Raw genomic sequence first — 23,554 nt, forward strand, 5'->3', positions numbered from 1 at the left:
CTATCCTGCAGAGGAGCGTAATATGACGATTAACAACTGCTACGTTTATTATCTCGGCGGACCTTCCTCCGAACCGGAAGCGCTTCTCCGACCCCGGAAGCACTAGGCCGGCAGGGAAAACGGGTGGGAGACTATTATTTGAGCCGTGTCGAAAAGAAACGAAAGCGGCCGGGGAAGCTGGAGGGCGTCCGGGCCTCGGGTCAGTGGTTGACTGAGGGGCGCTCTGAGGGAAGAAGGGGAATGAACCGAAGGGGGCGAAGCAGGCGCGCGCGCGAGCCGGAGGAATGGCCGTTATGACGTTACACGGGCGGCGTGGCAGCTGGTGGCGGGGGGGGGGTTGGTGGCCAGTGACGTCGTGGCTCGCGGGGTTCGTTAGTGGGTGGCTGGGCAGCGTGGAGCCCCGAGTTCGAATCCCCACCTCCAGCTATGATGTCGTCACCAGATGACCGTATATTTAAAGTTCACCATTTACATTATTTTAAAGTTATGCTTTGTTAAACCCTTGCCTTCCTTCCTTTCTCCAAGAAGCTCAAGGTAGCGTAATAAATTTATTACTTATACCTAGCCCATCTGCCTGGGTTTCCCCAGCCACTCTGGGCGGTTCCCAACAGAATATTAATACAGTGGTACATCGGATTAAGAACTTAATTCGTTCTGGAGGTCCGTTCTTAACCTGAAACTGTTCTTAACCTGAAGCACCACTTTAGCTAATGGGGCCGCTGTGCTGCCGCTACACAATTTCTGTTCTCATCCTGAAGCAAAGTTTTAACGCGAGGTAATATTTCTGGGTTAGCGGAGTCTGTAACCTGAAGCGTATGTAACCCGAGGTACCACTGTAATAAAAATCATAAAAAGGCAATGAAACTTCCCTAAACGATGCTGCCTTCAGATGTCTTCTAAAAGTCAGATAGTGGTTTATTTTCTTGATATCTGATGGGAGGGCATTCCATATGGCGGGCGCCACTACTGAGAAGGCCCTCTGCCTGGTTCCCTGCAACCTCACTTCTCGCAGAGAGGGAACCACCAGAAGGCCCTCGGAGCTGGATCTCCATGTTCAGGCTGAAAGATGGTGGTGGAAATGCTCCTTCAGCAGTCATGTTGGTGCTGGGGTGACTTTGCTTATTTACATTATTTCTTAAAAAATTAGTTGTGTTTTATTAAGGCAATGCTCAAGGCGATGTACCTGGTTCTCCCCCAATCCATCCTCTCAGCAACCCTGTGAGGTAGGTCCAGTTGAGAGGAAGTGGCCAGATTTCCCCCTTCAGCAATTGGGTGACTTCATTTTATACACACACACACATTTACAGTATTAATATTAATATTTATTTACATTTATTATTCTATTTTGTATCCCAGCCTTCCTTGAAGAAGCTCAAAGCAGTGTCCTTGCCTCCCTTCCTCCCTCTACCCCCCATCCTCTCAAAACACCTTGTAAGTTAGGCTGGGCGGCAGTGATGGCTCAATTCCCACCTTCAGCATTGACTTTGTCACTGGGTGACATAACCTTGTGGTTTTTTAAAAAAATAAATATTAAATTGATTATTTTTATATTATTTTAAAAGTATCATTCTATTTTATATCCCTGCTTTCCTCCAAAGAGCTCAGGGTGGCATACTTGGATTTCTCTCCCCCCCCCCCACTCCATTCCCCATTTTTACCTCAGCAACACTGTGAGGTAGGTTATGCTGAGAGGTAGGGACTGGCCCAAGGTCACCCAGTCAACTTCCAGGCCAAGTGGGGATTTGAACCCTGGCCTCCCAGGTCCTAGTCCAACACCCTAACCACCTCACCTCACCCGGCTCCTTTCCAGCTTAACTTCCCACACAAGGTTGTTGTGATATAAAACTGGGAGGAGTACACTGCCTTGAGCTCCTTGAAGGGGGGATATATATGTAAGAAATAAATAAATAAATAAATTATTGAAAGGCGGGTAAGGATACAGTGGTTATCTGCTCAGAGATTTCATTTTCCCTCCTTGCAGGGAAGCAATAAAAAAGAGAGTCATACCGTTTTGGTTCTTACTCTTTTCTCTCCTCTGCTGCATCACAGTGTTGACTCACGTTATGTTTATTGTCTACTAAGACCCTAGATCCTTTTCACATGTACTACTCACCTCCTCCTGTTGTGTTTTGAAATGACATCAAATCTGCATAGAGTGGAGAGATCAAGTGTGATATATAGACCTGATAATATATACTCACCTGTTCCACCTCTGATTAACAGCTCAAGCATCTTAGAAATATACCACAAGCTCTTATAGTTATCTCCCAACTGCATTCCAGAGAACCCCAATAAAGCTAGTAATAGGAAACAAGCTTGGCTAGATGACAGTATAGGAATGCTGTCGTATACTTAGCCAGACCATTGGTTCATCCATTTCAGTATTGCCTCAACTGACTGGCAGTGGCTCTCCATGATTTCAGACAGGTCTCTCCTAGCTCTACATGGAGATGCTGGGGACCAGACCTGGGACCTTCTGCATGCAAGGCACAAGCTCTAGCCATTTAGCCAGACCACAGAGTATCAGCCTGAGGCAGTGGCTGCTCAGGAGTCCACAAGAGAGCTAGTCAGAAATGTAGCCCACTGTACAGAATAGACTCCAGATCCTGCTGAATTATGACTCCCTTCATTTCTGATGGTTTACTATGCTGCCTGGGATTGACAGGTGTTGGAGTCCAACAACACCTGTCCCCATCTCTGATTCTGTTGCCTTTAGGATATTTGTATTGCTTTGTACACCTTAAAATTCCCTCACTCTGGTGCCTATTCATGAAGCGATGACCAACATCTCTAAATTATGCTTAGCTCTCTGGGCCTCGTGCAGGAAGCCCACAAATACTTTTCCTCCTGAGTTGCACATCAGCTCCTCTGTTTGTGTAAAAAACATAGCAGATGTCTCTAGGTGTGGCTGTTGTACTAGGAGCAACCTGTCTTGCTTGTTGCTGGTTGTGCATTCTTGAAACAGTTCCTGATGCAACCTGTGTCTATGTGCTTATGTTTTAAAGGCAGAGATAACACGGCAGCATGCCAGCACTGCCACTGGATGAGCTCCAGTTTACAGAGAAAGATTCACTGACTGGGAAGATGAAAACTTTACCCGCCCTGGTAAGCGGGGTGCTTTTATTTTTTTTGCAGTTCAGAAGCCTGACCCATTCTCTTCTTATTTTTGTTAATGCATAGAATAAAATTAGCTAAGGGGTGAAAATGCAGTACATGACTCCTTTAACTTGGGGTGGGAACCTCCTGAGCATGTTTGACTCCAGCTTCCATTATCCCCCAGGCAGCATGACCAATAGTCAGGGATGGTAGAAGCTGCACCCCAGCAACATCTAGAGGGCCACATGTTTCCCTCTCTGGGCCTACACTGGCTGGTTGCAGGTTTCTACGCTATTGGTCCTATGCTCCTGAAGGTTTCAGACAGGGCACTTTCTTAGCAATACCTGGAAACTCTGAGGATCAAACCCGGGGCTTTCTGCATGCAAAACAGTCGCTGTACTGTTTTACTGTTCCAAAAAGACAATTGGTCCAAAAACAAATCAAGTGCAATAACAAAATAGAGAATTCCCTTCCTCTTATTGCCTGGCATTCCTGGTTATAACTGGAAACCTAGTGATCTGGCACCTGTCCACTGAACTGTAGGTTTCCTGCACTAAAAACAGAAACTGCCCTAAAAATAGCTGAAATTAGCAAACTGTGTAAATTATGCAAATATGCAGGATTTGTTTTGTCTAATGCATTCTGTCATTGTTTCTATTTTGCATAATTTATCCTGCTTCTCTTCATTATGGGGAAAAGCCAGTTGCTGTTTAGGGCACCACAGCCCCACCCCTACCCACCAGAAATCTCATTTGGCCACCTCTCTGGCTTCTGATTTTTTCCTCCCTCTGTTACACCAGGAAGGTTTTCTCAAACTTGTCCCAGCGAGCTCTCTAGCTGCAAAACCAGTTTCATCAAAAACCACAGTAGGACACTAAAAATAAAAAATGGAAAAACTAAAGCAAAACCTAAACCACATGGAGCAAAATAAATGGATATGTGCTTTTCCTGTGAGTAGCACTGAATCCACAATTCCCCCTTCCAGCTCCCTTGAAAAGCTGTCACCTGTGCAGTCACAGTAGAAACTACTCCATTAGGGCAAATAGGGCACTCTAACATGTCTGCCTTCACCTGCCTGCTTTCTTACTTACTGCCTGTCAGCTTCTTCCTCCTTAGTCTCAGTGTTGCCCTCATGGAGCTCAGTAGGGAGCAGGAGGATGGAGACAAAACTAGAATTGGTTGGCTCTGCCTCTCATTGGTTTGGCTCCATCTACTGATTGATCCCATGCCTTCTGCCCTACCAATCCCAATAGACACTGGTCACCCCTGGAATACGGGTTTTCCATTTTCATACTATGTTGTGTACTATGTTCATACTATGTTGTGTTAGTACAGGATCCTGGCATATTCTCAACACATCCAAAGAGTGCTCTCCGTCCAGCTTCTGCTATTTTAGTTTTGAAAACACAGGAGCACGAGGAAGGTGCCAGCTCTTATCTTAACTGGAGCCAGGCAGCGTCTGTTGTGACTTCTGCAGGATTCTAAAAGTGTCATTTGCAAAACAAGGAGTTCTTCCCAAACCGCCACTCAGCAGGCCTCTTGCGATGAAAGAGAAATGGGAGCAGCCAGCAAGCCAAGGGCAGCAACAAATGAGGGGCTGGATTCCTGCTAAACCACAAGCCAAGTTTCTGACAAATAGGAGAATTATCCCTGGTGTGCCCAGGTTCTTGAGATAGCTCAGAAAGCCAACACCGAGGACTTCTGTTTAGTCTTTGACCTGTTGACATCCCGTGGCATTCCTCCCCCTCTCTGCAGCATCCTGAAAAGAAAACAGAGCGGTCTTTTGTGCTGTATAAGCCCCCACCGAAGGCCAGAGGCGACCGTGCCTTGCTGGAGGAGTTCTGGGAGAGAGCCAAGTTTGTCACAGATGACCTGGAGTGGCTTTTGACTCTGCCTCATGACAAATTTTGGTGCCAGGTATAATTTCTTTTGTAAAGGAAGAAAGAAGCATGCGTAGATGTGTTGGTGGTGACGATGAAAGTATAAGTCCTTCTACACTGGGGTGGCAAACCTTTTTTTCATGCTGGAGGCTGCATTTCTCTCCTGGGCGACCTTCTGGGGGCCATGTGCTAGGGATGGGTGGGGCCAGAGGCAAAAGCGGGTGAGACAAAAGGTATGAATCGTTCCTTTCTGCAGTAGGCTAAGTTCCAGCCACGAAGAAGTCAGGCATTTCTACACCCCCAGTTGTACACACATCTCTCGATCCGGGCAAATGAGAGACATTAACTGTGTTCATGGACACATATTGGTCAAGTGAAAGCAGACAAGGAGGGGGCAGGGCAGGGTTGTGGACTAGAGAGAGTCCTAGGGGTTGTATTTCATCCCTAGCCCTCAGGTTCTCCACTCGTCCTCACAACTCTTAAAGCCCTACCCATTTTTCTTTCACCTGAGCACTCTAGCACCGGCTGTAGAAGCATCAGTAAGGAGCTCGTAGGGGAGGGGTGAGGAGCCTTTGGTCATCCAGGTCCTGTTGGACTCCAACTCCCATCAACCCCAGCTTTGCAGGCAGGCAGGGATGATGGGAGTTTGTGGTCCAACAGCAATTGAGGGGTGGGCTTCCCCATTTCTGCTGCTAGAAGTAAGGGGGAAAAATGTAACAAATGCAGTTTTGATAGTTGAGGCTGAGAGTTATGGGCACACCTTTTGTGGGGTTTTTTAGGAGGACCTTGAGTCTCTGGTGTTACTGAACACAGAGTAAAAAGATAGTATTCAGGATCATATTTTATTCAAGCTGTGACATTTTATTTACCAGATTCTTTTATTTATTAAATTGTAAGTTATCTTAATGCTTCCTTCAATACCTCAAAAAGGCATAGCTTGAGATTTTGATACGTGAATCAATAGGCTTAACCAGCCAGTTAAAAGGCAATTAAAATGGTCAGTGGTCCTATTTATGAAGCATGTTTGACTCTGTAAATGAGTATTATAAAATCTGTAAAGGGGGTGAGGCCAGGCCTCTGCATTACACTCAAGATAAATGTGTGGTGTAATGAAACTTTGAAAATGCCCCCCCCGTGTCCTAGAATTTTTGCTTCTTTGGCGCAGCCTTCATCTTAAAATGTTTTGCTCACTTGTTGATTCAATGTGCAATAGACTGACATAAGTTCCTGCGGTGATGTGCTGTCTTGCTAGCCGGCCAGATTTCTTTTTCCCATGAGGCCTTTTGTTCCTTATGGCAGGTGATATTTGATGAGACGCTCCAGAAATGCCTGGATTCGTACCTGCGCCACGCCCCTCGCAAGTTTGACACAGTGGCGGACTTGCCTCCAGAGGTGACTGACCTCCAGAGACGCCTCCATCGGAACGTTTTCCTAACCTTCCTCCGCATGTCCACTCACAAGGAGTCCAAAGTAAATAATTTCTTTACTCAGCCTGCTTTGGAGATGCGCGTACATGTTTTTGTGTGTGGAAAAATAGCAGGTTTCTGTTTGTCTTTCCTAATGGCTTTCCCTTCATAGCCTCTACCTGGATATATGTGTGTGTGTGTGTGTGTGTGTGTGTGTGTGTGTGTGTGTATATGCCATTCCCTAGGCATTAATGAATAGAAGCACAGTTACGCTCCAATATATTCAAATGGTTTTCGGGAAACGTTAATGTATTTGTTTAGGTATATAGCCCATTCTGTCCTGAAGGCCGAGGTGGGAAAGAACATTTTCTTCTTTCCTTTCACCTTCACAAATAACATGTGTGGTGCCTTTTCAGCCAAAGAGGAGCCCAGTTTGAACCTAGGTCCTGATCCAATATTCTGTCAGCTGTTTCCTCTGGGGGCTCCCATGTACATAAATTGTCTTGCCACCAGGGAGGTTCAATTAGTTGGAAACTTCAAAGAGATGTAGTTCCATGGAGGTTGTTTATTTCAGGGGCAGAAAACCTTTATCGTCCCCAGGGCCGCATTTCCTTCTGGGCAACCTTCTGAGGGCCACATGCCAGTGGCAGGCAGGGCCAGAGGCAAAAGCAGGCGGAACAATGAATGTCAATCTTAACATTTCATAGTAGGCTGGTTTTGACACACATCCCTCTCTGTCCTGTATCCAGGAGAGCAAGAAGCTTGATAAGAGTTTCAGGACATGGTCCTGCCAGGCAAAAACACTCATGGTGCAAAGCAAGGCCACTGAGGGGTGTGGCCTGGGGAGAGGAGGTGTGGCCTGGGGGGACTTCTGAGGGCCAGATAGGGAAGCCTCCATGCCTGAAGCTGCCTACCCTTAATTACCTTAACGCTTTTCAAGTTAATTTTCATAGAAGTAACTTCAATACATCCTGTAAGAAATAAGGCAAAACTGGCTGTTCCTATTGGTTCTCTCTGCAAGAACACCATGGGCTCCCTCTTTCTTTTCCTTTTTTAGGTGGATTGTATCCAATGCTTAGAGTAGACCAACTGAAATTAATGGACCTAAGTGAGCCATGTTGATTGATTTTAGTGGGTCTACTTTGAGTAGGGCTAGCATTGGAAACAAGCCACTGTTCTTAACTTCTAAAAGTACAGGTGTCTAACATGTGGCCATCTAGATGTTGCTGGAATACAACCCCCATCTCTGACCATTGGCCACGCTGGCTGGGGATGATGGGAGTTGTAGTCCATTAACATCTGAAATGCCACGGGTTAACCACTTCTCGCAACAACCAGGTGACATCAGTGGTGTACTTCTCACATATGACCCTCTTTGTTCACTAAGGTCATTGGAAGAACTTCTTTGCTGTGAATCCTTCCACTTTTCTTTAGTTAGATTCAGGACTATGCATGCCCCCCCCATGGGTTTTTCAACTAGTTTCTGGCAGCCAAGCAAGAAGTATCCCTGGTTTTGTGTTGGTCTTCAGAGGCAATTGAAAAGCTGTAGACCTCCTTCTGAGTGCCTCCAAAGCTCAGCTGAAACTTGCGGATGCCTGGTCAGATTGATGTAGCCAAGGAATACATCCTTCTCAGTAGTGGTACCAATGCCTTGAAAATAAAACCCTGGGAAATGTTCATAGGTCCTGCCCTGTCACTGTCCTTAGGCATATTATATGGATGTTTGGAGCTACAGAGGGGTGGGTGGCTGCTTGCGTGCGATTTTATCCTGTTTTACAGTGTTTGTGGCTTTAAGATGTCAGTTCTGCTGATTTAGGGAGATGAATTTTAATCTGTGCTCGTTGATCATGGTGCTATGTTTTTGTCATGCTGTGAGCTGCCCTGGAGGTTCTTTGGAGACATGTGGTATCGTCTAAATTCTGAATGCCTATGCGTACTTAAAAGCTACTCTGTAGAGCCTTTTAGCCCTAAATATACGCTGCTCAAAGAATGCTCTGTAAAGGCAGCAAAATCCAGAGCACTTTTAGATCTCTCCAGGCCAGCCCCTAAATCAAGGGCTTGTGCTCTTCCTGCTGACTATAAAGACTGGCTTGTCCTTTGTCCTCTTAAACTTTTACATCACAGCGTGAAGGGCAATTACGCACACATGTGCATCATCCCTCCCTAACCCCCTCAGGTTGCTTGCAGTAGAGGGCCAGCGTGGTGTAGTGGTTAAGAGCGGTGGACTCGTAATCTGGTGAACTGGGTTTGGTTCCCCGCTCCTCCACATGCAGCTGCTGGGTGACTTTGGGCTAGTCACATTTCTCTGAAGTCTCTCAGAGTGTTTGTTGTGGGGGAGAAAGGGAAAGAAGATTGTTAACCACTTTGAGACTCCTTAGGGTAGTTATAAAGCGGGATATCAAATCTGAACTCCTCCACCTCATATCTGTCATGATGACAAAGGGCGTTTTGCTAGTTATCCATAAGCATCTTTCAATATCTTTCTCTCCCCACTCCTTTTTAGGATCACTTCATCACGCCATCTGTTTTTGGAGAGATCCTTTACAATAACTTCTTATTTGATATCCCCAAAATCCTGGATCTGTGTGTGCTCTTTGGAAAAGGCAACGGTCCTCTTCTCCATAAGATGATTGGTTAGTGAGGGAATGGGGTGTGTGTATGTGAAGTGTTGGGGGGCGGCACCCTCTAAAAATCAGGATTTAAATCAAATTTGCCACTTTCCTCAGTCCAATCGGCTTTACTAATTGTAGGAGTAAAGTGTCTGTTTCTTAATTTACTGTTTAATATTACTTTCACTTTGGTCAAGTCAGGCTCCATTATTTCTTTACTAGGAAACAGAAAACCAGCATTCAGCTGCAATAGTTTTTAAAGAGGGGCTGTTCCAAAATGGCCCATTGCTAAGGGACATTAAAACTTTAAAGCAGGGCTGAGGAACCTTGGACCTGGGGTCCAGATATGGCGCTCCAAGCCTTTGTGTCTGACCCTTGGTATTCACTGGTCCTGCTTTACACCCTCCCTCTGTGTTTTTGGCTGGCTGGAGTGTGTCCTTGAACTCTGATAATGCCTCTCCCTTGCCTGGGTGGAAAATAGAGAGGGATGTGCTAAACCATAGTTTGGCTTAATGCAACATTCAAACCAGGCCAATATGAGTTACATGTAACATGAAGAGGATGCATGGAGATCTCCTAATTAAGTGTGAAGCCTTTTGTGGTGTTGGATGTTTTAACCTGCCTGAAACCAATCTTTTTCTCTTTCCTTCCTTTCGTCCTCCCTCTCCACCCTACCCCTCAGAAAACATCTTTACTCAGCAGCCAAGCTATTTCAGTGACTTGGATGAAACCGTGCCTACAGTCCTTCAGGTTGTACTTCTTCTTGGGCTTATTTGAGAAGCTCTGTTCCCATTTGTAACAGTTGTGGGGAAACAAATGTTGTTGGACTCCTGTTCCCATCAGCCCCCAGCCAGTATATCCAGTGTGATTGACCCCCCCCCCTCCAGAAAATTGGCCTGAAGGAAATGTGAACTGAAAGCTGGAAAAAAAGTGCTCCCTGGCAAGGAAGGGAGTTCTTTCCTTGGAGAGCAGACCTATAAAGTCCCATGTGGCTTGGACCCAGGTGACTTGAAAAACCCTATATGAACCTGCCCAGGTGCTATGATCCTTAGCTCAGCACCTGCTTTTGGTCCCATCAACACCAGAGGCACGATTGTTGGTGACCGAGAGAGAGCCTTTTCTGTGGCTGCTCTCTTTCCCAAGAGGGGAAAGACTGGCTGCTTCTTTGTTATCCTTCCGCCAGCAGGCCAAAATCTTCCTGTTCAGACAGGCCTTTGATAACTAAGATTCAGTCTATGCTGATCTCTGGTCTGCTGTCAGGGCAAACTGGATTTTCATTGCTGGTTCTAAATGTGTTCTGATGTGTTTTAATCATTGTATGTAACCAGTTTGATATAATTACTTGGTATTATATAATGTTTTTAAATGTTGGAAGCTGCCATGAATTCCAGCTTGGGATAAATGTGGGATATAAATACATTAAGTTGTTATTGTTATTGTTGTTGTTATATTATATTATATTATATTATATTATATTAATTATTATAATTTTATTTATTTATTTATTTGTAATAACAACTAAACAACTACAACAATAACCTTGGTCAGGTGATGACCATCAATAAAAGGCAAAATGCACCCAGTTGTATTCCGCTTATGGACCCTTTGTGCCTTTTAGGTACTCAGCAGCATTCTGCATACATGTGGCTTGCAGTGTGAAGGGGCTTCATCCACACCACAGAAGCTGGAGGAAAAAATCCGATTGACTCCTGGGGATATTCCTCTGCAGGTGGGGTGGGGCAGGTATTTCCTGGGACCGATGTATTTCCTCCAAACCTGGCCTCAGCTTTAATCTTCACCACGGATACTTTCTCTCTCCCCACCCCACCCAACAGATTATGTCTCATTCTGCACATGGTTGCTAGTAACACATTCCCTTCCCTGTCCTGTGACTGGGTGAGGCAGCTTTTCCTCATCACATGAATTTTCCTGTGCTTTGCGATACACTTTTTTCTGTATTGATATTTTATGTGTTCGGTTTTAAAATCTCACTGAACACTTCCTTTCTTTGTATTCTTTGATAAACAGAACCATGGGCATCTGCAATAATTTTTCTAGGGGACAAAGGAAAACACTGATTTGGGGAGATGGGGGGTAAGCAGGCTAGTTTCTCATGAAAAATGAGGAGAATATACTGCCTGTAAATTTAGTTTCATCTGGTTCTGCAAATGCTAGAAGCTTGTGTGTGTGTATGTGTGTGTTTTTAAATGACAGCTGGGAATTTGTGGATCAGGGCTGCATAGACACCATATATTTAAAGGACATGACTTCCCCCAAAGAATCTTGAGAAAGAGCTCTGCCCCTCATGTGCTGTCCTGATCACTCAGTTTCATGGAATTTTATGTGCTTAAATGTTCTCCAGATGTTTTGGATGACAGCTCCCGTCAGCCACAGCATGGCCATGTTTGCGGGAGTTGGTCTAAAATGTTATCAGCTCATCAGGCAGGAAAAAGCTGGCTTAAAATTAAAATCTGATGTAAAGAATTGTCGGTTTGCTGTCCTTTAATGCTACCGCTTGTGGTGGGCCTAATAATGGAGCTGACCGCTCTAGGACCTCACTGGCTCAGATTCTGAGGTGCGATGTTATGCCAACTCTGAGGAGGAAGTGAACCCAGAGACTGGGGCAGGGAGGGGAGGAATCTAGGGCAGGGAATTGCTTTGTTTGGCAGCTTACTTTTAAAAGAAAAATAAAATTGTGCTTTAAAATCTGATTTATTTTTTTAAAATGAAAGGCCTTCCTTTCTTTTCCTCCTAGGAGCTGAAGGATATTGTCCTGTACCTGTGTGACACTTGCATCACCCTCTGGGCCTTTCTGGATGTTTTTCCTTTGGCTTGCCAGACATTCCAAAAGCATGACTTCTGCTACAGGTATATTAGTAGGCTGTGTGTGTGTGTGTGTGTGTGTGTGTGTGCATGTGTGTGCACGTGCTTCAATTCCACTAGATAAGTGTTGTTGGATTCCAACTCTTATCATCCCCAGCCAGTTTAGCCTTTGGTCAGGGATGATGGGAGATGTAGTCCAACTACACTGGGATCACACCAGGTTGAAGAACACTGCCTCAGAAAAGGTTACAGCTGAGAGAGCATCCATTATTATCATCCTCTTCATCACCCTCTATATTTATTTATTGTCATTATCATTATTTAAATTTGCATGACACTTTTCAAAGCAGCTTCAAAACAAAAGATACAAATCATTACAATAACAAATACTAAATCATTTCAAAACGTAACACGACAATCTAACAACTCGGTTTGATTCCGTTATATTATTTTAAGGTCATCATAAAACAAGCATTGAAACAGATCAGTTAATGATAGATACAATAAATATCCCAAGGCGATCACTCATCAAGAATAATAGAACCAGCAACTGCTGTGTGGTAGTACTTAATGCCAAATGGTATGAAAGCTAAAAAGTGTTTCCTAGAGTTGCTTACTAAAAAAAAAATGTGTCAGAGCAGCTTACCATTTTTTGAATAATGCAAACAGTACCAGATTTAAAATAGCATCTGTGGGGCACCATGTGACTATACCTACTCTAGACAGAGCTATGACCCCCCTCCCAGCTTCCTCTGTATTATCAATATTAGAATGTTGTACACATAGCCTTCCTTGATTTGATTTCTCTCTGTCTCTGTATATAGCTATCTATCTATCTATCTATCTATCTATCTATCTATCATCTATCTATCTAATTCACAATTAGGTGTTTTTCACTTTTTTCAAAAAAGGCTTGCTGCATTTTATGAGCTGGTGGTACCTGAACTGGAGGCTGCTATTAAGAAGAGGCAACGCGAGGACAGCAGGTATGTTTCCTGTGGAGGTGACCATTCCCCTCTGAAATAAGTGCAGTTGTCCCCTCCAGGCACAAGCCCTGCAATATATCTGCCTAGGTTGCTCCTGCAGCATACCTGAAGTTCCACCATCCTTTAGGAGCAGGTGGTGGGAAAACGTTTATGCTCCACGGGCCAGATCCTCATCAGGATCGGCTTTGGGCGGCTGCCCACCTGACTATTGCCTGACATCACAATGACATCAGGTGCAAAGTGCAGCTACAACAAACCTCTCTCACTCTGTTTTAGCTGTGGGTTCCTGCTAAATTCAGGAAGGGGGTTGTATGGAATCCTGCTGAACTGAGCAGGATTTAACCCCTACTCATCAGTAACTCATCCTGCTCAGTTGTGTTATCTCTGTTCCCTGCTGCAATTGATTGGGCTGGAGGTCGTTCCCCCCCTCCCCCTGAGATGTAGGAGAGCCAGTAAGGTATAATGGTTAGAGCAGCTTTCTCCATCCTGCTGCCATTTCAGATGTTCTTGGACTTCAGGTTGCATCATGGGAGGGAAGCTCCATTGAGCTAGGAGAAGTCCTAGCCTGGACTTTCACCAGCGGGACTGGTTAGTTAAATCTAGCCTTTGTACTTAATCATGGCTTTAATGTTTTTTAGTGTTTTATTGAACGTATATACCCCACTTTGGAACCTTGCAATGAAGAGTAGGTTGAAGAAAATAATAGTAATAACAACTACCACTACAACTTCCTTTTGCTTCTGTGTCAGAAATTCTCTCTCCCCTCTCCCCTCCCCACCATCAGCTTATTGTCGGATTTGTGGAAGAGGCTGTCTCATTCTCGGAAGAAGATGGTGGAAGTTTTCCATATGATCATAAACCAGTTGTGCCTTCAGCCCATTTTGGAAAGCAGGTACTTGTTAACGTGCATGGATTCCATGCAGTGGGTTGCCCTTACACATTCATATCTATGACACCAGGAAAGAAACCTCAGAAACAGATAATGTTTACAGATGTTGGGGAACGAATCTAGGAGCTTCTGTGTTAAAAGCAGATGCTCTCTCACTCAGCTGTGGCCCTTCCCCTGTCACAGGAAGCTGCTTTATGTCAAGCCAAACTATTGGTCCATCTAGCTCAGCCTCTGACAGCAACAGTCCAGAGTTTCAGACAGGAGACATTCCAAGTGCTACTTGATGGTGCTGGGATTGAGCCTGGGACTTTCTGCATGGAAAGCTGATGGTCTACCGCTGAGCGATGGCCCTTCGGTGTACTGAGTCAGACCATTGGTCCACCCAGCTCAGTATTGCCTGCACTAACTGGCAGTGGCTTTCCGGGCTATTTTCTTAGCCTACCTGGAGATTGAGGGGATTGAACCTGGAACCTTCTGCATGCATAGGAGATGCTCTACCACTAAGCTACAGCTCTCCAGGATTTTGAGCAGAGCAGTATCTTTCCCAATCACCTGCCGCTTGAACCTTTTAACTTGAGATGTCAGGAACTGTACTTGGGAGCCCTGAATGCACAGCGTGCGCTCTGCCATTAAGCTCTAGCTTCCTTTCCTAGGAACATGGGCTTGTCTGGGAGCTGAACCCAGGACTTCTTGCTCCCAGCTCCAAGGATCAGCCCCCTTGGATGAACAAGCTGCACCTAAGCCTATACAGGTTCCTTGGTTGTTGTTAACATTACCCTCTTGTTTCAGCTGTGATAATATCCAGCCTTACATAGAAGACTTCCTGCAGATCTTCACCTCAGTGCTTCAGGAGAGGAGGTGAGAGTCCAGACTGGGTGTTGGCAGTCCTTTACAACCTCTGGAATATAGTTTGTCAATGCAGCCTGGCCTACAGCAGCCATCAGGCCCAGTCAGTACAGCCGTGTTGCAAACCTGCTTTGTCCGGCAACAACAGTGGGCTGGAGAAAGTGTAGGGCAGCTGGCTTGAAAGACACACATCTCTTTCACCTGGGTTTTGGGTGGCTCATTACACTTTTAAAAACCTCCCTAGCCATTCAAACTGTTCGGCAGTCCATTTTGCATGTAAATTTCACAAGACAGGTATTTTTGCTGGGACGGTCTCCCTAGTAATTGTGCAGTGTTTATATTTGCAGGTTTCTCCGTGACTATGATGAGCTCTTTCCTGTAGCAGATGATGTGAGCCTCCTCCAGCAAGCCTCCTCAACCCTGTATCTTTTTCTGCTGGCATTTATGGGGAACTTCCTTCACCAGCCTGATGGCCCCAGATGTTCTGGACTTCCACTTGCCTGGCTGGGGCTGATGGGAGTTGTAGTCCAAATCCTATGGAGGGCACCACGTTGGGGAAGACTGGCTTGCATCCTCCAAAACATTGCTCCTCTTTAAGGTTTAATGAACGCAGGCATTCACCACAATTCAGGCTTGGAATCTGTAACAATAAGGAACAAGGGTGCTTCTGAGAATGTGCAGGTTATCTTTCCCCGAATGCATGAAAATCCACAACCTACCCCTGCACATCTGCCCTGAATGCCAGGGCTTATAGTTACATTGTGTGTGATTTACATCAGATTTATCTGTGTGGTGCCTTAATGCTGTTGGGCAGAGATGAGACCAGGACAGCTTACATCCTGCAAGGAGTGGACAGTGCCTGGGAGGGAGTGGACAGGAGGAAAAAACCAGCCCACGACCTGCCCCTGCCGGAAACCATGGCCCCGGGGCTGCCCAGTAATACAGAGGGGCTAGAGAGACTCAGGGAAGAAAACCACACAGAGGTGAGTCTTCAGAGCGTGCTGCTAGCCTTGACTTGCTGTGAACTGGGGAACAAGGTTGTCGAGGAGCTACCTACGTTAGCCATGGAGCCTGCATATCTGTGGGGTGGGGAACCTGTGCCCCGCCCCCAAATGCTGCTGGACCCTGATCATTCCTGACTATTGTCAGGTAGAAAAGGAGGGGAGGGAGGTGGCTGGTGGTGCCCACTGGTAGGCAGAATCAACTAATTTTAGTTTTATCTGACCTCCCTCTTGAATTCTACAAGGGCAGTACTGAGGCTAAGATTATAGGTTGTGCCACTCCCTGGGCTGATTGTAAGGAGTGTTCTGAACAAAGTGGGCCCTGCTGCTCCTGAGAGATTCATCCTCCCTTCCATGTTTGCCTCTTTCATATGGAAACTGCTTTGAGCCTGCATTGCATTTAGATAATGGGGGAAAGCTAGAGGGTTGTGGGGGGGGCTGAATTTGATTTATGCATATTTGGTACAAAAACTGGATGACAACCTGATGACAACCACCCCCCACCCTTCCCCTGGCTATGGTTCTGCACACCCAGCTACTTTCAGTATTGTGACTCCTCTGGGGTAACGTTGCCTGTTGCCTTTGATGTGTCTAGTACGCTGGAGCAGCCGCGGCCCCTGTGTGCAAGGTCTCTGGGGTGGAGCTGGATTCCCTGATCTCCCAAGTGAAGGACCTGCTCCCTGACCTTGGAGAAGGCTTTGTCCTGGCCTGCTTGGAGGAGTACAACTACAGCATAGAGCAGGTGATCAACAACGTCCTGGAGGACAAGCTGGTGGCAGCCTTGCAGAAGCTGGACCGAGCAATGCCCAGGTAGATCTGGATGGGGGAGTTGCTTCTCTTACCCACTTGGAGCCCCTGCAGGCTGCCATGTTCTGTTTTTTGTTTTTGTTTGTTTGTTTTGAATTTTGTTTTGCTGGCATGTTACAGACACAATAATAGTGCATCCATGGTGGGTTTAACCTGGACCATCCACACATCATTTTTCTTTGTTAGTAGTTTCGAGGATGCTTTTAATCTGATTTTTACCTTATTGTGGAAAGAAGCATTCTTTTAAACCAGGCATTTGACTAGGAATAAAAAAGTGGCAGTGGTGCTATTTCGTATTATTAATTATAATTTTGTTTGTTTGTTTGTTTTAATACCACCCTACACCCAGAGGTCTCAGGGCAGTTCACAGAAAAGATCACAATATATAAAATAAAAATAAAAACAATAACCCAATAACATATTTATATATTATATATAAATATGCATATTTATAATCAGTGTATTGGTGACTGACCTTGATTGAAATCCCCTTAAATGAGCTACAGTATATGTCTGCTGTACATGTCTGCTCAAAAGCATGCCCTGTTGAGTTTGGGAGGTGCAATTCTCAGATTAGTGGGCTTAGAATTGCAGTTCCAGAGCCACAGACTGCTGCTTGGTTTTGTGAGGAATTTTTCAAGATTGTGCTTCTGAAGAGTATGGTGGAGTAGTGGATAGAGTAATGAGTTAAGAACTGCGTCCCCAGGGTTCATATAGCCACTTAGCCATGTTAAAGCTCATTGGCTGACAATGGGCCATCCGCTCTTTCAGCTTAAGCTTTCCCACAGGGTCATTGTCCGGATAACATGGGGAGAGGAAGAACCATCTACTTCACCTTGAGCTCTTTGGAGGAAAAGTGGGATATAATAGCAGTAATAAATAAAATAAATTGGAGGGCTTGATCTTTTTCTGTCAGGTCAGTGAAGCCAGACCCAACACCTCTTCTCACTTCCCGATGCAACGTTTTCCAGAACGATGAGTTTGATGTTTTCAGCCAGGACTCTCTGGATCTCTCCCGCGTGCAGAAAGGCAAGAGGTGAGTTGCCTGGGGCCTGGGCAACCCTTTCAGGCTGTGTCTGATCAATGGCTGTCAAGTTAGGAAATATTACCAGTAAAGATAAAGACCCTACATCAGGAGTGGCCCTCTAGGTGTTGCTGAAAACAACTCCAATTAGCCTTAGCAAGCTTGGCCAATAGCTGGGGATGATGGGAGTTGTGGTTCAGCAACATTTGGAGGGCCAAAGCTTTCCTGTACCTGCCCTGCATAATTTCTGTGGGTTGGGATTGGAGGATATGTTTTTCTAGCCATCAGTGTTGGGCATTGTTCCTTTTTCATAGTGCTCCAGTTTTTAACATCCTCATTGTAGAAAGGTTCTGTCCCTTCCCCTCTCCTCCCACCATGGGTAGGAAGGAATCTGGAAAGGGCCATTTTTCAGAGAGCAGAGGTTGACTTCTGGAGTGTTATCATGAGTGCTGGCTGTTGTAACCGGTATTTTTAAAAACAAAACCTGTTTTTCGCCATTGTTTGGCGTGGTGGCAGCTCCTTTTCACAACCCCTGTTACCTTTCTAATCCCTGCCCCCAATTGTTCTCATGCCAGAATACCACCTGAATCAGTCTTCACCAGTCTGGTGGCCTCCAGGCACTATAGACTACAACTCCCATATGCCCCAACCAGCACAGTCTGCCCACCTGCTACTCTCAAGGCACTATGATAATTTTTAAAAATCACTTTGCTGATTAAGATTAAGACCACATTTGCACCATAAATTTAAAGTACTGTGATCCCACTTTAAACGATCATGGCTTCCCTCCAAAAGTTATGGGAGCTGTAGTTTGTTAAGGGTCCTGAAAGTTGTTAGGAAGAGACCCCTATCCCCTTCCTTGGAACTACAATCCTCAAACCGCTCTGGGAATTGTAGCTCCCTCTAGCTGTTTCCTGATGTAAGGAAAGCCAAGGGTGGAGCCCTGGAGGGGACTTCCCCTCGGCTTCTTTGCTTGCAAGGAAGCCTTTCATTAAGTCAACACTGGGATGCCTCAAGCAGCTGGTTGTTCCAGTTGCACTTGCTCCTGAGACGTGATCTTCCATCCATGGTATGTGAGGAATGCTGCACGGAAAAGCCCAGACGTGAATACCTTGTATATCCCCGGGAGCAAAGTAATAACAATAAATTGCTGGCTTGGCAGTTAGGAAGCAGATTTTGACATTGTTCCTTGGTAAGGCTTACTGAAGCATAGGGGGTGTGGCACTGATCAAAAGTGTAGGTTGCTGGTGGGAGTTCCAGGCTTAGCATCTGTAGGATCAGGGCCCAGCGTGGCACGACAGCCCCGGGCAGTATCACCAGAAGATGTCTGCAGAAAGGACAAGTCCAAAATGTCATTTGCTTGGCTGGGATCTCAAAACCAAAGTGTCAGCCCAAAGGGAGCCAGCCAGCCAGGGAAATGGGATAGGCCAGAGACAAGAGAAGGAGAAGGTGTCATTCTCAAGAATAAGGAGCGGTCACATAGGAACATAGGAGGCTACTGATTCAGACCCATCGGTTCATCTAGTGTAGCGTTTCAGACACAGAGTCTTTCCCAACCCTACCTGGAAATGCCATTGGGGAGTGAACCTGTGACCTTCTTCAGAGCAGATGCCCTACCACTGAGCTACAGCGCTTCCACATTACAGTGACAATGTGGTTATATAATATAGACATTGTTCAATTTGTGGAGTATATAAATGGCTAAACATCAGAGGGAGCTGCCTTATATTGAGTCAGACTGTTGGTCCATTTCACTCAGCATTAATATTACACTGACTGGCAGCTGCTGTCTCCTAAGCCCTACCTGGAGATGCCAGGAATTGAACCTTTTGACCTTTTGCCTGCAAAGCATGTGTTCTGCCACTGCACAACAGCGAATACCTCCCTACAGTGAGGTAAGATTCTAGTCCTCATGGTTCCAAATTAAAGGCTGTTTTAAATAGGAATTCTGTGTGTCTTATATGAAGCCAGGCCATTGGTACATCTAGTTCAGTATTGCCCACACTTGACTGGCAGTGGCTCTCTGGGTTTTTGAGCAGGGGACAGTGCTCCTGTAGATGCTGGGGATTGAACCTGAGACTTTTTCCATGCAAAGCCGATGCTCTGCCAGTGAGCTACAGCCTTTCCTTAAGACGTAGGAAGCTCCCTAATGCCCAGTCATGCCATTGGTTCATCTAGTTGTGTGCACTGACTGCTAGTGGTGTTCTAGGATTTAGAGGAGTTTCTATCAGCCCTACCTTGGAAATGCAGGAGATTGAATCTGGGAACTTCTGAAGCAAATGTTCCACTACTGACCCGTGGCCGTTCCCCAGGGGCTTCTGTGTGGAAACCGGATCAGCCTTTGTTCTGATCTGGCTGGGCTTTCCTTGCGTTCCCAGGAGTGACAAAGCCTCAACCAAAAGTCTGGTGAATGACAAGCGCCTTGTGAATGAGCAGAGGGAGCGCTACAGCCAGTACTCTGTGATAGTGGAGGAGGTCCCAGAGCAGAGCGGAGCAGGTCTTTCCTACCCAGATGAGTATGAGGACGAATACGATGACACCTATGATGGCAACCAGGTGGGAGCAAACGACGCCGACTCAGATGACGAGCTGATCAGCAGGAGGTGAGTTTAGAGGCCTTTCTGAATGGAGCCTGCCATAATCATTTGTGAAGTGCAGCAAGTGTGATTTGAAGGGCACTCCCTCTCCCCCCATTCTCAGCTACGTCCCGTGTGTAGCTTTTTCACAGTCAGGACACATTCACACCATGCAACTAAAGCCCTGTGATGCCACTTTAAACAGTCATGGCTTCTGAATTCTGGGAGCTATAGTTTTTTAAGGGTTAGGAGAGACCCCTTTTCCCCTCTCAAAGCTACAGTTCCCAGAGTGCTTTGAAAAGCGATCCCTCTGCTTGGAACATCTCATCCATTCATTTCTCCCTGCATTAGGCCATTTACCATCCCTCAAGTTCTGAGACCAAAAGATCAGAAAGAAGAGGACGAGGAAGATGACAACGAAGAGGAGTTGGCGGCAGCTGATGAAAAGGGGGCTGCAAAGGTGATTGTTGCAGGGCAGCTCTGAAGGGGGAAGAAGGGGTTGTGAGGCAGTGCCTTTCTTTGGGGAGTGTTGTTCTTTGTGGAGATGGCTCTTTTGGGGCAGGCCGGGGAGGCCTCCGAGATCCCTGTGGCTAAGTGGAGCTGATGCGCTTCAGCCAATGGAGATGTAATGATAACCATGTTCTGTGGGGCTGTACAGAGCAGCAGCAAGAAGATGGGTCCCTGCTCTGAGGAGGTTACAGGCTAAAATTCAACACAGAGAAGACAGTGGAGGGAGGAAAGTAAGTAAGATGGAGGGGAGGGTAGATTGGGGAAGTACAAAGGGTCCCAAAGATCCATCTCCACAACAAAGAGCATACTGCCTTGTTGAGGACTAGCCTCTTTTCTGCGGGGATAAGGGAGGTGGGGCCCCTCCCCTTCATCCACACTGCAGATGCTGCTGGGCTCTGATTCCCATCAGCCTCAGCCAGCCTGGCCCATCAGGGATGTTGGGAGCATAAGTTCAACAGCACTTGGAGGGCCCACCAGCATTTTGAACTGGACATGAACTGGGGCTCCATTCTTTCCTTCATGTGCAGCAGGACCACTTTGTGCAGGACCCAGCTGTGCTGCGGGAGAGAGCTGAAGCCCGGCGGATGACTTTCCTCGCCAGGAAAGGGTAAGATGCAACTCCCCTTCTGTGGCTCCTGGTCTTTCTACCCCATGTGGATCAACAGCCCTCAAATAGGGCTTCAAACAGAGGGCCGCATCTGACAACCCTTCACAACAGACAGCTGGTCTAGCTGCCACTGCCGTATCCGTGGGACTTGGAATTCCTCTGTGCAATATTAAAATGGGTGTTATGTTGGCTACCCCTTTCAATGCTAAGAAAACCAGTTTCATGAACAAGATTGCGTACTCTTGTTAGAAGATCAGCAAATTCACATTTGAGTTCTTCCAAGAATTCTTGGTTGCAAGCCATGTAGGCCCAGTGACTTGCTCTGTGCTGTATCCAGCTGAAGTTGCTCAGCTGACAGGAAAGCTTCCATCAGATGAATGGGGAGGAAAAATTTTTTGGGTGATTACCCCTCCTCATTTTAGTCCTCTGCATCCCCTTAGATCCACTCCAAAGGGTTGGAGGACTTTCTCAAGCAGATATTTTTAAAGTGGGAGTGTCAGCTGACCATGACTAATCTTATGGGGATGTTTTTAATGTTTGATGTCTTATTATGCTTTGATATCTGTTGGAAGCTGCCCAGAGTGGCTGGGGCAACCCAGTCAGCTGGATGGGGTATTTATATTGTTGTTGTTGTACCTCATTCCTGCTGCTTCCCTGATTAGTTTCTAACTTATTTAGCATTTAAATGCATGTTATTTCAATGTCTTTTTTTACTGTCAATTCCCCCTTTCCCACCCACCCATCTTTTTTTTAACCCTGAGCCTCCTGCTTCTTCACAAACCACATATTTAACTATGGAACTCACTTCGACAAGAGGCAGCAATCACTAACTTGGATGGCTTGAAAAGAGGATTGGACGGATTCATAGAGGATAGGGCTGTCATTGGCTACTGACTGCAATAGCTATGTTCACCTTTAACTGTGAGAAGCAGTAGTGCTTCTTAAGAAAACCACGCAGGGGTGGGTGGGGAGAGGAGTACTCTTGTGCTTGAATCCTGCTTGTAGGTTTTCTATAGACACTGTGAGAACAGAATGCTGAGTTAGATGGGGCATTGGTCTGATGCAGCAGTCTCTTCTTATGTTCCAGCCTTTTGGAAAGGATGTGACCCACCTCATTGTCTTCCATTTTCTTTTCACCAATTCCCTCATTTTTATTCTGCTCACCCCCCCCCCTAAAAATATAACTGTGAATATGTTGGGCTTTCCATTCACATATGTGCTGAATTTGATAACTTTGTGAGCACAGTCACAAACCACTGGTAAGAACCACTTGGTTGAGGGTCCTGAGCGCACTGCATGATTAAATCAAGGGCTGCTTCCATGACTAACTATCCTAAGGCACATTCATGTCTACAAATCATAACTGTGACCCCAATGTGTATTTACCCAGTTAGTGTGAGGGCACTTGAAGGCTTCCACTAACACATGATTTACTCCTTTTGTCCTGTCTTCAGCTGTCTGAAGGAAATAAAAGAGGCAGTGTCAGAATTCTGATCGGTGGGATGGAGAATAGTATATCTCTAGTGTTCTGTTACTTTGAGGGACTAATATTTAGAAGTATACCTGAGAGCCTTTGCAGTTTAGTGGTCCGAATGTTGGACGAGGACTTGGGAGGCCTGTGTGCAAATCCGCACTCAACCAGCCATGAACTTGTGACCTTGGGCCAGTTGATGTTTCTTAGCCCAACCTAACTCACAGGGTTTGTGGGAGGACAAAATGGGGAAGGGAAGAGTCACGGATGCTGCCTCAAACTCCTTCAAGGAAAGATGGGGTACAATGTATAATAATAAACAAGCACAGCAATCTTGGGAGGGGAAACTTGGGGGATGTTGAATTCCTGCTTCCATCTGCCCAGCATGACCAATGCTCAGAGATGATGGGAGATGTACAGCAGCTTCTGGAGGCCCACTGCTCCCCTGGCAGAATTTTCAAGACTTTTTGTTACTTGGACACTGCCACATTTGACATATAGAGCAGTATCACTTCTGAGACGGCTGTCCCTGTCTTTTCTACAGATTTTGCATTTCAGGATTACTGTGACCCTCTGGTGCTCAGACCCATTAAGTTTCTGTCGACCTGTACTGCCTCCCCTCCCCACGCTTTTCTTACACTACCAGCGAGATTTGTTGTGCCTATTTGGTGGAACTTAGCAATGGAACTTTTCTTCTTCCTCTTACACAGGCACAAGCCGGACAATTCAGGTGTCATTTTGGGCAGCGCCAAGGGACATGGCCAGAGCAGAGAGACAGTCCAGGAGCGCAGGAAGAAAGAAGCCAGCAAAGGGACCAGGGCGAATCATAATCGGCGTGCCATGGCAGACCGGAAGCGAAACAAAGGCATGATCCCTTCCTGAAGAGGTGGAGAACGAGGCAATTCTTCCTCTTAGAGGCTCATAGTGCAATGCCTTTATCCCAAGGGACAGTACTTTTCCGTTCTTGTTTGTGGAGAGCATCAGCATGTAACAACCAGCAACCCATTACAGAGAACTCCAACA

At 46.1% G+C, this 23,554-nt stretch overlaps 1 protein-coding gene across 4 annotated transcripts; it reads left to right on the forward strand.

Annotated features, from left to right (window-relative positions):
* The first annotated feature begins 73 nt into the window (after positions 1 to 73).
* On the forward strand, positions 74 to 23,554 carry ASCC2 (activating signal cointegrator 1 complex subunit 2). Of its 4 annotated transcripts, none has more exons than XM_053369523.1 (19): positions 74 to 199; positions 3,006 to 3,105; positions 4,852 to 5,013; positions 6,276 to 6,446; positions 8,886 to 9,015; positions 9,674 to 9,741; positions 10,610 to 10,720; positions 11,747 to 11,859; positions 12,726 to 12,800; positions 13,585 to 13,692; positions 14,479 to 14,547; positions 14,883 to 14,957; positions 15,350 to 15,518; positions 16,132 to 16,346; positions 17,260 to 17,379; positions 19,746 to 19,970; positions 20,295 to 20,403; positions 20,981 to 21,060; positions 23,242 to 23,554. In XM_053369523.1, the coding sequence occupies exons 2-19, from the start codon at positions 3,025 to 3,027 to the stop codon at positions 23,411 to 23,413; spliced, it is 2,253 nt and encodes a 750-aa protein (XP_053225498.1). In that variant the 5' UTR covers positions 74 to 199; positions 3,006 to 3,024; the 3' UTR covers positions 23,414 to 23,554. The 4 variants fall into 4 exon arrangements, with proteins under 4 accessions (XP_053225498.1, XP_053225499.1, XP_053225500.1 ...); XM_053369524.1 differs by having other exon boundaries at positions 20,984 to 21,060; XM_053369525.1 differs by lacking the exon at positions 11,747 to 11,859 and having other exon boundaries at positions 10,610 to 10,734.

This window comes from Podarcis raffonei, chromosome 16 (genome assembly GCF_027172205.1).
Source record: "Podarcis raffonei isolate rPodRaf1 chromosome 16, rPodRaf1.pri, whole genome shotgun sequence".
In the NCBI taxonomy this organism is placed as follows: Eukaryota; Metazoa; Chordata; class Lepidosauria; order Squamata; family Lacertidae; genus Podarcis; species Podarcis raffonei.

Excerpts from the sequence above, each read along its gene's own strand:
- ASCC2 (XM_053369523.1), top strand. The coding sequence starts at position 3,025 with ATGCCAGCACTGCCACTGGATGAGCTCCAGTTTACAGAGAAAGATTCA. Across the intron at positions 5,014-6,275 it reads ATGACAAATTTTGGTGCCAG|GTGATATTTGATGAGACGCT; the intron begins GTATAATTTCTT and ends TCCTTATGGCAG. Across the intron at positions 15,519-16,131 it reads GGGAAGAAAACCACACAGAG|TACGCTGGAGCAGCCGCGGC; the intron begins GTGAGTCTTCAG and ends TGATGTGTCTAG.